The sequence below is a fragment of the Dendrobium catenatum genome, unplaced genomic scaffold (genome assembly GCF_001605985.2).
Source record: "Dendrobium catenatum unplaced genomic scaffold, ASM160598v2 fragScaff_scaffold_908, whole genome shotgun sequence".
Classification (NCBI taxonomy): Eukaryota; Viridiplantae; Streptophyta; class Magnoliopsida; order Asparagales; family Orchidaceae; genus Dendrobium; species Dendrobium catenatum.
In genome coordinates, this window is record NW_021319370.1 from 536,797 (window position 1) to 551,594 (window position 14,798).

The following is a 14,798-nucleotide window of genomic DNA, read 5'->3' on the forward strand; positions in this document are numbered from 1 at the left end:
TCGTATGTCGAATAAGTCAATATCATGTATGAAATATATAAATTTATAAATACAGGAAAATCTATCAAATTTATCTACTATGCATTTACTTGGAAAAATCACAACTTTTAATTTAATGGGTGAAAATTTAATATGTTCAAGTCAAAATCCTCATATTTATGTTATCTATCATATACCAAAAGCTATGTGGTGAAAGTTTTACCAATACAAAATTATTCTCATTTTTTTGTTACGGAATACAAATTTTATAATAAAAAATAAAAAATGTAAAATTATTGAAATCAGAAATAGGGTCATTGTTCCTTACAGTGATACGAGCAAAATTTTCAACTTGGTCAATTAACAAAAATTATTCTACGGCCTCCAAATCCTAGCTTTATTTTTCTTTATCCTCTCTTTTCTCTCAATTTTTTTCATTGCTTTCTCTGGTTTGGGAAAACGAAAACCAAATGAGGCAAATGAGATTTTAAATATACTGTCTTAAGGTACTATAATAAAATTAATATAATTATATAATTTAATAAATATTCATAAATTAGTTTATTTTATTTTGAAAATACTGGTGAAATCTGTTTGAAAAGGAACTTATGACGGTCCCAAAATCTTCACTTGTACAGATATGTGTCAATTTCTTAAAGATTTGCATCAAGACTAAAGAATTATGAAAAAATTAGTGTAATTAAAACACATCTTATAACGAAGACGATTTATGATTTGGACTTAAAATTGTCTCCTACAAATTTTTTATTTATGTATAAATACAAGTTATTTCAAGAATATTTTCCAATAATCAATATTAATAAACCCAAAAAAACTATTGGCTAGTTACCACATAACTATTTTGACCCTATAGAATTTTAAATCCTGTCAAACACATAGCTCACATTGATCTGTTGTTGGTTATGAGTTTTATCTATCTACCAAGATGACTTGGATCAAAACTTATGTATGTGTTAGTGCCTTAATTGGCTCAAAAGTCCCAAAAAATCCTACCAAACAGTAAAAAAAGCAAAACTTAAAATCCTCCTTGAAATCACAAATTTACTAAATGCAAAGATTTAACAAGTTTAAGTTAAATCTACGTATCTCACAAACTCATCTTCTTCCTTACACACTGTTGGTCCACTATAAGCCTTCCCTAACGAGCACTCATGTCGGTTTATTCATTTATTTGTCGTCGAAGATTCTTGAAACTTGGGTCATGAGGAGAGAGAGGTTTTGGGGATGTTTTGTGATAAGTTTAAACTAATTAAAATTATATTATCTTAAGGGTTTCCCCTAAACCTATATCTTAAAAAAAAACTATGCCAAACTATTATGTGAGATGATGCACTAAGGGCTATCATCAAATAATGTAAATCAAGTGATCATATTCAGGTGATGTTTTTATATAGTCCAATGATAATAGTTGACATATAATAGTCGAGCAATGTTGGTTGGATGATTGTAGTTTGGAGATCATAGTTGAGCAACGTTGGTCTGATGATCATAATTGAGTGATAGTTGTCAGATGGTGGAATTCATATGATAATAGTCTGCTAGCCGCATGTTGGTGGATCTAGATTGTGGTCGAATGATGGTTAAGTTATAGTCCAACAACTACAATTGGATAGTGGTCCAATAGTGGTGCCTGGGCATGATCTGATAGTGGTCTGATGGTAGCGATAAGACGATGTTCATATGGAAACGATCAAGCGATCATTCGCCGGTGGCAGTTAGGTGGTCCTCCGATGGAGTTCCAAGATATTTAAGTCTCTAAGCCCTCTTGAAACTGTAGCCAAATGTCATCTTTATGTAGAAAATTATGGTCTATTTATAGTTTTTTTAGTGGCATGCTTTGTAAATAGAAAATTTTAAATACTCTATCGAGCAACCTGTATTAATTCCTTTGATCGTATACTATGTTTTTAGTATTTAGGTTCCTTAATAATGACAAAATTAAGCAATATTGGGCTCACTGAATTTGTCTCGTCGAGAAGCTCGATTTTTCATAAGCATGTTAGATTTAGAGATCAGTTGATCTTCCATTTGTGCCTCAAAGTTTTTGATTATTTTTTAAGTTCTTCCTCTGAGCTCACTCATAATAGAATCATAACATTCTTAGCGCTGATAGGTTTGTGACATCAAGATGTTCAACTTAACTACAATTTGTTGAAATCAGAGTTTGGATGATTATGAATTTAATTTCGAAAGTTTTCATTTCAAATAGATATCTAAATCCGTGCTAGATTAAGTCAAATTTTTATGACATGTCAAGTTAAGTCTTCTTCAAATAACTTCATTAGAAAGTTAAGCTTTGCTCTTTTTTAGGGTATCATCCTACTTAAAATTTTGAGAAAAAAATTTAGATTAGATACCTTGACCAATTTTTTTTGTTAGAACCATATCTATTAGATTTTAATTGATTATTCATTATCGCACTTCTCTTAATGTAAATCCAACGACTTTACCATCGATCATAACCAAATTTTAGTTCGGATACCCTAACCCAAATTTTAAACAAATTCACCATAAATCATCCATACATCATTCATATATTACATATTAAATATTGATTACAATTTAATTGCTCACTAATTACCATATATCTCATCAAGAAGACTAAACAACTCCTTAAACATGGCCACAACTTGCTTAATCTCTTTGCTCATCTCAGCTAAAGGAATTAATTGAGACATGCATCCAAGGAATCAAAATATGAGAAAATGACAAGGGAATTTTGGTCACTGATGATCAGGCACTTAAAAAAGAGATTCTATACAAGTTTTCCAATTATAAAGGGATTCAAGTGATAGAAAAAAATATACTGGATATAGCTCAAGCAATGTGTGGAAATGAATTCACTCTATCCTCAGATCTTTCTGAGCTGCTGCTTTCAGGCAATATGGATATGGAGGAATATATAGTACTGCTGATGTGAAATAGTGAAGAAGATAATGAAATATGAATAGCTGTGTGACATTGACAAATTCTTTGGTGGGTTTTTATGGTTGTTTTTGGTTGAAGATTTTTTAATTTTAAGAGTTATTTATTTAGTTTTGATTGTAGGATTAATATTGTAAGTTTATTATGGAGATGATTTTGATTAATTGAGTTAGTTTAATTTTATGATGGGATTATTAATTAGATTATCATTATCATTAGGTTTATTCTGATTATTTAGGCTTTATTTGATTGGATTGAGGAATAGAGGAGTAGTTGAGATGAAATTAAAAAGATTTTTTTTTTGGATTGAATGTAAATTATTTGCATCCATGTATTTGAGATTTTCACTTTTTTTCTTTATTTCGTTTTGCTCTAATTCCTAGCACCCAAAGGCTTTCTTAGGTTTAGGCTTTGTTTGTGATTGTTTTCTTACTGCTTTCTAAAACAATTTTTTAGTACAAAAAATTTCAGTTAAAAAAGTTTTTTAATTAAAAAGCTGTTTTAAAAAAGCAATAAAAAAGCTATCCCAAATGAAGTCTAAGGCTTCGTTTGAGCTTCATTTGGGATATCTTTTTTACTGCTTCTTAAAGCAATTTTTTCATACAAAAGTTTTAATTTTTGTACTAAAAAATTATTTTAAGAAGTACTAAGAAAATCATCTCAAACGAAGCCTTAGTTATATGCTTCATCTTTTTATATTCAATTATATTTAGTACCACATGAATTGATAACTTAAATTTATTGATTTTTTTCTTGCAATACTATTTGAGTAGCCATTTATGATCTTTTTTGGGTAGACTTCACAAGAGTGGTAGAGCTAGAATTATTTTCCGGCGGGGACACAAATTGATTATTTTAAAAATAATATTAATATTCTTTTATATAAATCTCTAAAATTTTTGAGAGGGCATAAATTGAATATTTCTATTAAATTTATATTTACATAGGTAAAAATATATTATATATAAAGATATATATATATCTTAAAATTTTGAAGGGATTAAATAACCCCTTATGGCTTCTTAATTTGCCTTTGCAGTCCCACTAATCTTGCATATTATTATCTCACCCTTGATATTATTAGTTCTTACTTTTCTTGCAATATGCTTAGGAAATCTAAGTTTATTTCTCTATAATCTTTAGTTTTTATATACTACAATTCTCAAAAAAGATTCTATGATGCATTAACTAACAATATGATAGCTAATATAGCACTTTATTAATTCAACAAATATATAAATTTATAAAAAAAATTATAGCAAAGTTAATTTGATGTTGCAGCTTTTACTAATTATCAATTTCATATCTACTAGAATTTATAATCATTTACCTTCTATATTAATAAGAAGCTCCTTATCTTCTAATTTTTTTCCCACTACTTTTAGCCTTTTTTTTTCACTTCAAAAGGAATCTCAAATCATATTTTATAATCAAGGTATCTATAAGTATTCATCTTTTATAAGCACTTTTATAACTACTACTAATTAATTATAATCATTTGATTAAGAACATTATGATTCATGCTTAAATAATCTTTGCACAATGAAATTCAAGCAAGCTCATGACCCTTCTAGGCTTCTAGCCATTGCACCCAACTTTCTAACTGCTTTCTATAGCATCTTTCTAGCACAAAAATTTCTTCTTGAATTAAAATTTTTTGCACTAAAAAGTTATTTTAGAAAGCAATAAAAAAATTGTTCCAAATTGCTTATAATATAGCATTAGAAAGCAGTGGTTGCTGAGTATTATATATAAAAAAAAATCTCATTGAAATTAATTATTATAATATAGCATCAGAACTATTCATCCATAGAACAGTATATGCTGAACTCTTTCTTGCTTGCTGCAATTACCTTAATTGTCTCATTCCTTCAATCCCAAGCTTCATTTTTCTCCTGTTCTTCTAATCCTGACTTCATTGGATTCATAACAAATCAACAAAATACTGCAAATTCAGAAGAAATGCAGAACCATTCATGCACAGAAGTAAGAAAGTAATACATTTCCTTCCTCTTTCTTCCCATATGAACCATTTCATTAGCAAACACTCTGAAGTTAATAACTTGGTGTTTCTTTCCTTGCAAAACCGAGGAGTTGAGAAACACATAAAGATGGAGGAGAGAAGGGAGACAAACGTAACTTAAGCACTCATATATCTATAGTAACTTACTTAGCCTTTCACTGAAAGTCTGTCATTATTATTATTATTATTACTATATATGTCTGATAGAGTTAAAGCCAAAGGGCTCCTGCATCTCTTAAGAGGGGGACTAACTTGCCACTTAGATGTAGAGACATAACCTTATCTGTTGATCCAATAAGTTTGCCACCAATGAACACAGCAGGCACAGAAGGGGTTCGATTTAGAAGCTTAGACAAAGCCTTCTCCATCTCCTTCCCTCGATCTTCCTCGTCGAGCTCGTAAACCGCAGGGTTCACACCAAGCTCACATATTAGCCTCTTCACTGTGTGGCACATACAACACGAGCTAGTGCTGAAGATCACCACTGCTCTCTGGGACACCAATTTGTTTATCTTATCCATGTTGGAGAAACAAGCACTTGTGGAAAGTAGTTGGAATAAGTGTTTGGCTTTGGTTGGAATGAAATTTAGAAGTCCTGTAACCCTTTTTATAGGCATGAGAAGGAGGGATTGGACATAAAAATATACAAATTTGATGATGGATTTGAAAATGATTGGTTTGGTTACTGCTTGGTTTTGGATATCAAGTATGAAACTTGGGACAGGATAATGTAAGCTTTGCTTTTTGGTATGGGACAAAGGTGGCTTGGTGTATTGGAATATATGCGAAAAGAACCCACTCTGTGAAAGTCAGATGACAGAAATAGACTTATGGATATGGGATTCTTAGGCTAGTGAGGTCGGCGATATGTGATATCAATGGCTAAATGCGCACAAGTGGATAACTTGTAGCTTCCGGCCGTTGTATCTTAGGATGATTACTTAAGGTTTCGTTTGGGATAGTCTTCTGACTATTTTCTAAAGCAGGTTTCTAGTACAAATGTTTTTTGTCATTCTAGCTAGAAATTTTGTGCTAGAAAACTGCTTTATAAATCAATAAGAAAGTAGTCCCAAACGAAGTCTAAGCCTTAGTTGATGAATGCTTATTGAAAATTTTCTAACTCGTATTAAGAGCTACTTTGTAATTCTTATTGTTATTTGATTAATGTTTATTCTATGCTTATTTGTACCTTATTGTGTTCTAAAACGTTCTATATCAGCAACCATCTTATGGTCTTTTGTTTTTAACCATATCAGTTTGTGTTGGAATTTAAAAGATATTGTGTCATGATCCGGCCAAAAGACTCAAATTAACGAGGCAGGAACTGATAATCGGACGGTTAGTACATTTCCTACATTTACACATAATAGTATTGACTAATATTTCACAAACACTATAGAGCCACTAAAAAGTTATATATTTGTTCATGAACACAAATCAGTTTTTTTTTTTACCTGGTATCATTCAAGCGCCTTCTTTTGTACACAAATTCCCCTCTTTCAGCCATTTCTACTTATCAAGAGACTTATTTGAAAATTTTAGTTTAACAGTTTAAATTTACATGATAAAATTAGTGAAAATCATCATTTCATATACAAAAGTTAATCATATAAAATAAAACATGTATGTTTCTTTGCCTTTCTTTCACAATTAATATATGCAAAATATTTATATATAATTATATAACTTATTTTATATTATGTTTCATTTATTCGATTTTTATTTAACATTTATTTTTTTTTCAAGTTCAATTAGTACATAAGTACTGTCTAAATGTACAATAATTTTCATTTTCTTTTTTATTTTAATTTAATGTGTACGGATACGTTGCTTACCCAACCTGTATCATAAAGGGAGAACTCTTGTAATTGGGAAAATTTTTAAAAGGATCGGGTTTAAAAAAAGAATTAAGAGAAGGAGCATAATATAATTTTAATTTAAAAAGGAGCAAAAACGCACTGCAAAATCACGTTTTGTTAGAAAACACAAAAAAAAAAATTGCGTTTTAACAGAAAACATTCAATAGAGGATGGAAAGAGAGAGACGCACAAACTTTTAGCTTTTTTTAAATTACATAATAAAATCCGGTTGAAATCCTTAAGCTTTTTTTTCATATTATTAGAGGTGGAAAGAGAGAGAGACACACAAACTTAATTTCATAATTTTAACTTAATTTAAATTTTAAATAAAATTATTTTTAACTTCTTTTTAACTTTTTTTTTAAACGCAAAAAATAATTTTATTTAAATATTAAAAATATTTTTATTTAAATATATTAAAATAAGGTTCAACCGGAATGTTAATAAAAATTTTAAAATTTAAATTTAAATAAATTTTCATTCTCTGTTTCTCTCTCTCTCCATTTGTGCCTCGCTCTCTCTCCTTCTCCATTCATCTCTCTCTACTTTTCTCTCCCTCTCTCTCTTTCCATCCTCTAAAAACCTGAAGAAAAAAAAACAAAAAAATTTCAGATGGAATTTAAAATATTAAAAAATTGAGTTTTAACAGAAAACACAATTACTGTTCACGTTTTCTGTTAAAACGCAATTTTTTTTTGCGTTTTCTAACAAAACGTGATTTTGCAGTGCGTTTTTGCTCCTTTTTAAATTAAAATTATATTATGCTCATTCTCTTAATTCTTTTTTTAAACTTGATCCTCTTAAAAATTTGCCCCTTGTAATTTGGATACATATATATTTAATATTGGATATAGGCCGGTTCAATTGAACCAACCAGGCTCTATTAGATCCAGTACTTAATAACATATTGTTCGATTGTGAGGGAAAAACTTTGCTTCCCATTCCAAATATTTCCCTGAATAAACATATTATCTTGCAAAATAGCTAGAAGTGAATGTCACGAGTATCACCCTTTCGAAGGAATTTTTATTGCGTCCTCCCACCTGACGTAGAGATACGTCCTTTCAGAACTAAAATCGCGCTAAAAAACGAGAAATACCGAGCAATACCAAACAATAATGAGGAATATCATCATGTGAAGACCAATACCGAGTTATACCGAGTTATACCGAGATATACCGAGCAATACAAAAAAAAATACATAGTTTTTCCTAGAAATAACTCGGTATTTTTTTGTATTGCTCGGTATTGCTCGGTATAGCTTGGTATTGATCTTCACATGATGATATTCCTCGTTATTATCAAATAATACGTAGCAATACCGAGCAAAAACCGAGTTTTTTGGTGGTGGGAGGACGCAATAAAAATTCCTTTCGAAGGGTTAGAACTTAGAAGATTTTTCGCTTGATTTCTTATAGCCAAGGTTTGCTATCTCAGCAACACAATCAACTTCTACAAGTAAATGAAAATAAAAATAAAATAAAATGGAAGTATCAATAAAGTTGTTTTTGGAGTTGGGACATAAAAAATTACAGCTGAAATTGATATCATAAGGTAATTAATGCCTAGAAGTATGGAGCTCGTGGATATGCGAGAAGACAAATGGCAAGAATTTATATAAACAAATACATGGGAAGTCATTTAGTGAATTGGATATCATTTTTAGGCTTCGATTGGGACAGTTTTTGACCATTATTTCGTTATAGTTTTCAACTATAGATTTTTCTAACCAAGTCTTTTTTGGTTACATCTACCCTTCTTAACATAAGTCAAATCTATACATCTACTTTCCTAATCGGGTCATCGGATGGTCGCCGTTTTATGTGACCAAACCATCTAAGGCGACTCTCTCTAATTGTCTTCTAGTGGAGCTACTCCAACCTTTTCAAGTATATACTCATTTCGTGTCCCGTCTCTAAGAGTAAAGTCACTCATCCACTTGAGCATGCTCATCTCTGCAACACTTAACTTAATTTTATGCTTCTCTTTTAATAGCTAACATTCTCCACCATAAAGCATTATAGGTCTGACCTTTCTTTCACTTAAATTTGAGAGGGATTTTTCTACCACACAACAAGTCTGATGCATTCGTCCACTTCAACCATCCAACTTGAATTCTACTAATAATATCTCCATCTATTTGATCATCACTCTCAACACAACAATACAAAATAAATAAATAACATCTCATTCTTCTTTTCTTAATAAAGTATTTCATTCTGCACTTCCCTATGCTCATAACAAAAAAAGCTCTTTCATTCATGTCAAAATATTTCCAGTAACTTCATAAAAAATACAATTTGAACTCTTATTATTAGGAATAAAATAAAATTTAAATATCTTTACATGAAATTTTCACTGCAGTATCAAAATTCTGGTTTTAAGAATCTAACTTATAGTGCTCCAAGAATAACTTAATGGTCCTTCTTCCTATAGCAGAAACAGACTGAAAGCTATTTTCTGTACGGACGACACTTGATGAATAACTTTAGAGAATCAAATCCATCTAAATGGAATCATCATCCTCACAAGTTTTAAGAGGGATTATTTCAGTCTCAAACTATCTCATGTGTCTAATTTAAGCTTGGTTTGAGACGGTTTCGTCTAAAACAGCTTTTTAGTACTAAAAAGTTTATACTAAATAAATTTGTACTAGAAAACTACTTTAAAAAGCAGTAAGAAAGTCGTCCTATTAGGCTTTATTTGAGATTGCTTTTTTGCTACTTTCTAAAGCAATTTTTTAGTATAAAAATTTCTTGAAACACAGCTCACCTTGGCATGTTGGTTGAGAGCTTAGACTTCCAACTAAGAGGACTTGGGTTCGAGTCTTTATGTATGCATTGAGTGTATGAATTTGCCTTAAATGGCCTAAATATCTAAAAAAAAAAAATCTTGAACTTTAAAAACTTTTTTAAAAAAGCACAAAAAAAAAAAGTTGTCACAAACAAAACTTTAGACATTTAACAACTGATTCAAATTAGTTATTTTGACTCGTCAAATAAATACAACATTGAACAGAGGGATTACTTTGTATTGTATTTGAGAAGTCAATGGACAAAAAGCTTTATCTCGGATAACTTTCTTGTTGTTTTCTACAGTAGCTTTTTAATAAAAAAAATTCTTAAATGCAACGAAAAAGTAGTGGTCAAAAGCCACCCCAAATGAAACCTTAATTGAACACATTAATGACCTGAGATTCATGCTTCATTTGGGATAACTTTATTTCTGCTTCTTAAAGCAGTTTCCTAGTACAAAAATAATTTATTTATTTATTTTTGTACTAAGAAGCTGCTTTAAAAAGCAATAAAAAGGCCGTCACAAATGAAACCTCAGATAATCTTATATGAAAAATAGTTGAAAGACTATATTCATCTTTTTCTTTTAATTTATATGAACCCTACTGATTGTTTGGTGAAGCAAGTTGATGGTTTCAGAGGGAAAAAAAAGACAAAATGGCTTTTGCATTCTTTCTTATCCTTAATTTGGTTCTTTGGGTATCTGAAAAAGCTTATATGCAAAGCAAAAGATTTGCGTCAGCGTATGTGAGGAAGGAATAAGACCCATTTGAGAATCTCTTTCTTGCCTATCTGAGCACCATTTGTGATGCTGCGAGCCGTTCTCGTGCTCTTCTCTTTATCCTTTTTTTTTTTTATCTGTGTTATCCGTATCTTTAGTTCAGGACCTGATATGATAACCAATCATAGTTGACATTCTTCTTACCACTTAGAAGAAGTTGACATAAGAGGTTCATAGAATGTAGAAAATTTATTATTATTTTTTAAGATAGGTTATTTAGAGTGAGAAATTGCAGTATTAAAGTTAAATAAGAATGGGGTGCAATAATCATAAGAGAAATAAGAATTTTTATGTAAAAAAGCTCAAAAGGGGGAAAGACTACAAAAGGGGGAAAGACTACAGGGCCTTGTCCAGTTGAAATGATTCTATTTTTTATTTTTTTTTGTTAAAACCCACTGTGGGGCCTACGCATTAATTTAAAAAAATCGGTTACAAAGTCCTTAGAAGGATCCTCCAGCTCGCTAATGCTCGAAAGACCTACAAGATAAAAGGAAAACAAAAAACATATGGGCCGGTGGATCCTTTTTTCTACGATTACAAAAAGAACCAACAAAATCACTCGGGCTGTGAGTAGACAACATCCAAAAAAGGAGGAGAAGATTGATATCATTCAGCACTGCTCTCCTGCAAAAAAGATGACAATAATAGAGAAAGAAAAGCAGTAAAGAGAACCAGAATATCTTGCAGTCTTTGAAGCTCGAACTACAATACTTGTTGAGATATCTGCAAAGAATTCTCCAAAATATAGTGAGAGAGGTACAATAGTAGATAAAAATTAAAAACCCAAAACTCTCCTTGTTAAAAACAAACTTAAAACCATCAAACATGCAGCTCAAAATACCCTTCAGAATTCTCCAGATAATCATACCAGCGACATAGATACAACCCATACTCATAAAAAATATAACACCAAAGTAATTCTTCCACTGCCAGCCATACCACTTGCAGCAGAGGGCATACCAGAAATCCTTACTCCAAGACATCACATTCCAACCAGCAATAATATTAACAGGGAGAGACCAATTATAAAAAGCCAGATTAAAACAAACCAACCACCAGTTGATATTCTCAAAGTAAAAATGCAAATCAGGACCCATAATCATCCCAGAAAAACCATAAGTAGCCGTGTACAAGAGCCCCTTCCAAGGAACAGAGAAAAACTTCTCAGACGAGCAATGTTCCAATAATCCACACATAGCAGGCACATCAATGTTATTAATAGAAATAAAATGCCAACTAACAAATTGTTGCCACCAAGAAAGGTAAGAAACCAATAAAAGAACCAAAACCTGCAAACCAACAGAAAGCAGGGTACCAAGAAAAAAAAACAGAGAGTCAACCATACACTATATAAGGCATACCAGCTTTGTCCAATAAAATCATACCCTTCAACGTCTGATCTAAATTGTTAATATTGAAAACTTCAAAGCAATTAAGAGAGCAACCCTTATTAGCTAACCAATCCGCACAAACGTTCCCCTCCCGGTAAATATGCGAAATGTAGAAATTCAAGAGGTTTAAAATAGTCTTAATTTTCATGATAAGGTAGAAATTAATAGAGTTAACGGGCACAACATCAGTGATAATTTGGACAATAAGCATAGCATCAACTTCAATCCAAACCAAAATAAAACCCAATTTAAGACATAATTCCAGGCCCAAGAATAAAGCATTCAGCTCAATCGTAACAAAATCCGAGTGATTCAAAGGAGCAGCATCCAGGAAATCACCCGTAGAATCACGGATAATACCACCTGCTCCAGCCCTTAGCGTACCAACAGAAGCATCAGAGTTTAATTTGACATACGGTGGTTATGGTTTAATCCAATAAACCACCGAATCAGCCGTATTAGGACTAATCAGATCCAAATTGATACCACAGATAACCGCCAGATTTCTACAATTATTAAACGTCTTACCATATATAACATTAAAATTATAGAGCTGCTGAACTTTCTTTTCACGTTCGCAATAATAAGAGCTGCATCCATCTTAACCTCTTCATGTTTTTCCTCATTTCTAGCTTTTCAAATATACTAGAGAATAAGAATAGGCAACAAGTTATAAATATGGCCTTTAGTAGTATTTAACCAGCTCTCGAACATAAATATCAAGCTACTATGGTAAATCGTAGAATTCTTATTAGTAATGCTATTGAAATATAACCAAACCTTATTGGCAACAAAACCATTAATGAAAAGATGATCAATACTCTCCAAATTAGAACAACATAAGCATTTGGAAGCTAAAGTAGTACCTTTGTTTTGAAGAAGATTATCAACAGGGAGAAAACCTTTAAGGCATCTCCACACAAAAGTAGAATAAGAAATCGGAAAGGAACTATGCCAAATAGCAGCAAAAACATTTGATTTTTCAACAGAAATTCTAAAATTCTCCCAAATGTTCCTCAATTGAAATTTACCATTAGAAGATAAAGAAAATAAAATTTTATCATTGCAATTCAGATGCAAGGGAATATTCACAATCTCATCCACTAAACAAGTAGGCAATAACTCCCTCAACATAGAAATGTCCCATCTATTCTCCAAAATGGAAGCAAAAACTTTAGTAGAATCAATCGTATGTGTATTTAAGTAAGAATCAATCGACATACTACCCAACCAGTTATCCTGCCAAAAATAAACATCACCCTTACCTAAGCCCCACTGAATGTACTGCTCAGCTTCCCATTTAATGCTACATAATCTTTTCAAAGTTATGGAGTAAGTATTTTTGTAGAAGCAAATACTCGAATGCAGATTATGAAAATATTTAGCATTCATATAACGGACCCATAAACTGATATTAGTTCTAAAGAAAAACCACAATTTATGAGAAAAAAGCCTTAGCAGTATCATTTAAATTATTGCAACCTAAGCCCCCTTAGTATTGGTTATTGATTACAAATGATGCACTTTCTCGAGAGAAAGTGTTGGCTCAATGTATCAAACATATATTGTATAAAGTACATTATATAGTAAGAGTTGAGAAAATCCAATGACATGAGAACTGTTCTGAAGAGAGTGTTGGCATGCTCATTTGGTCGGTAAGACTGTATTTGGGCCACAGAGGTCGGAGGGATCATAGTTCATGAGTGATGGAGGTCGGAAGGACCATAGTCAGCGATAGTGGTTAAAAAGATCGCAGTTGGGCAACGGTGGTTGAAAGGTTGTAGTCAGTAGGGGATGAATCTCGAAAGGACCGTAGTTGAACAACGGTGGTCAGAGGGACCATAGTCAGCAAGAGACAGTGGTTAGAAGAATCGTAGTCGTGCGATGGTGGTCGGAGGGATCATAATCGATGGGAAATGGAGGTCAGAAAGATCGTACTTGAGCGACGGTGGCCGGAGAGACTGTAGCTAGGTGATGGTGGTCGGAGAGACTATAGTCAGTGGATGATGGAGGTCAAAAGGATCATAGTTAGGCAATGTTGGTCTGGCAGAGAGCTGGAAGTGGTGGTCGGATGGAGATTTAATGACAATGGTCGGGCTGAGTTCTAGTAATGGCGGGCAATGAGGGTTTGCTAGCCGACAGTGCTGTCGGGGTGGAGCTCCGGGATTCTTCAAGCCTCAGAGCTCTCTTGAGTCTCTAGCCCATATATAGTCCAAGCCTCCTCCTCAAATCCCTCCTTCATGTAAAGAGTTGAGGTTTATTTATAGATTTTGAGAGTGACATGAGATTCGTAAATATGAAAAAGATCCAAAGCAAATTTAGAGTGTTCCGTCAAACAACCCATATTGACTCCCTCCATTATGGAGCATTCATCAAGCATTTAAGTGTCTTAATGATGTCAGAATTATAGAATCGTGGATTCATTGGATGACCTCAGGTAGGTAGAAAGTTTGCACTTGACGAAGCCACTTTTTACATGTAAATTGAGAGCAAGAATGAAATTTTTAGGAGAAAAAACATATCTAGTTTGCTTTGATAAATATTTAATATTATTAAGCATACACGCAAATAAAAATATATAGGTTCATACAATAAAAGGATATATATATATATACATATATACATACATACATGTCACTAAAAATTGCCTTGATTTGTCATAAATCTTGATGCAAACATGAGTTTGAGGCTTCAAAAATAAAAATTGAGACCATCCAAACTTTGATTTAAGCAAACTTATAGTCAAATTGAACATTTCAAGGAGACGAACCAAATGACACTAAATTCATTTGATCCCAGCTCAAATGAGACCCAAATCAAAAGAACGCTGTTTTCCGGCGGTAAATGATGTCGGCGGCTTGCCGGCGGACACAAAGTGCCGGTTGAATAAAAAAAAATTCAGATGTCTTGCCGGCGACGCCCCCCTACAGCCGCTCCAGCCAGCTTCCCGGGTGACCCGATCCCGTCGGCACTCCAGCGCGCGCTCCGGCTGTCGCGCCAGACCGCGGGTCGCGCCGGACCAGA

At 32.4% G+C, this 14,798-nt stretch overlaps 1 protein-coding gene across 1 annotated transcript; it reads right to left on the bottom strand.

Moving 5' to 3' along the window:
• Positions 1-4,821: 4,821 nt before the first annotated feature.
• Positions 4,822-5,543, bottom strand: LOC110112606 (glutaredoxin-C1). Its single transcript, XM_020844897.2, has one exon. It carries the CDS (start codon positions 5,467-5,469, stop codon positions 5,158-5,160), a length of 312 nt encoding a protein of 103 aa, XP_020700556.2. The 5' UTR covers positions 5,470-5,543; the 3' UTR covers positions 4,822-5,157.
• Between the last annotated feature and the right edge of the window lie 9,255 nt (positions 5,544-14,798).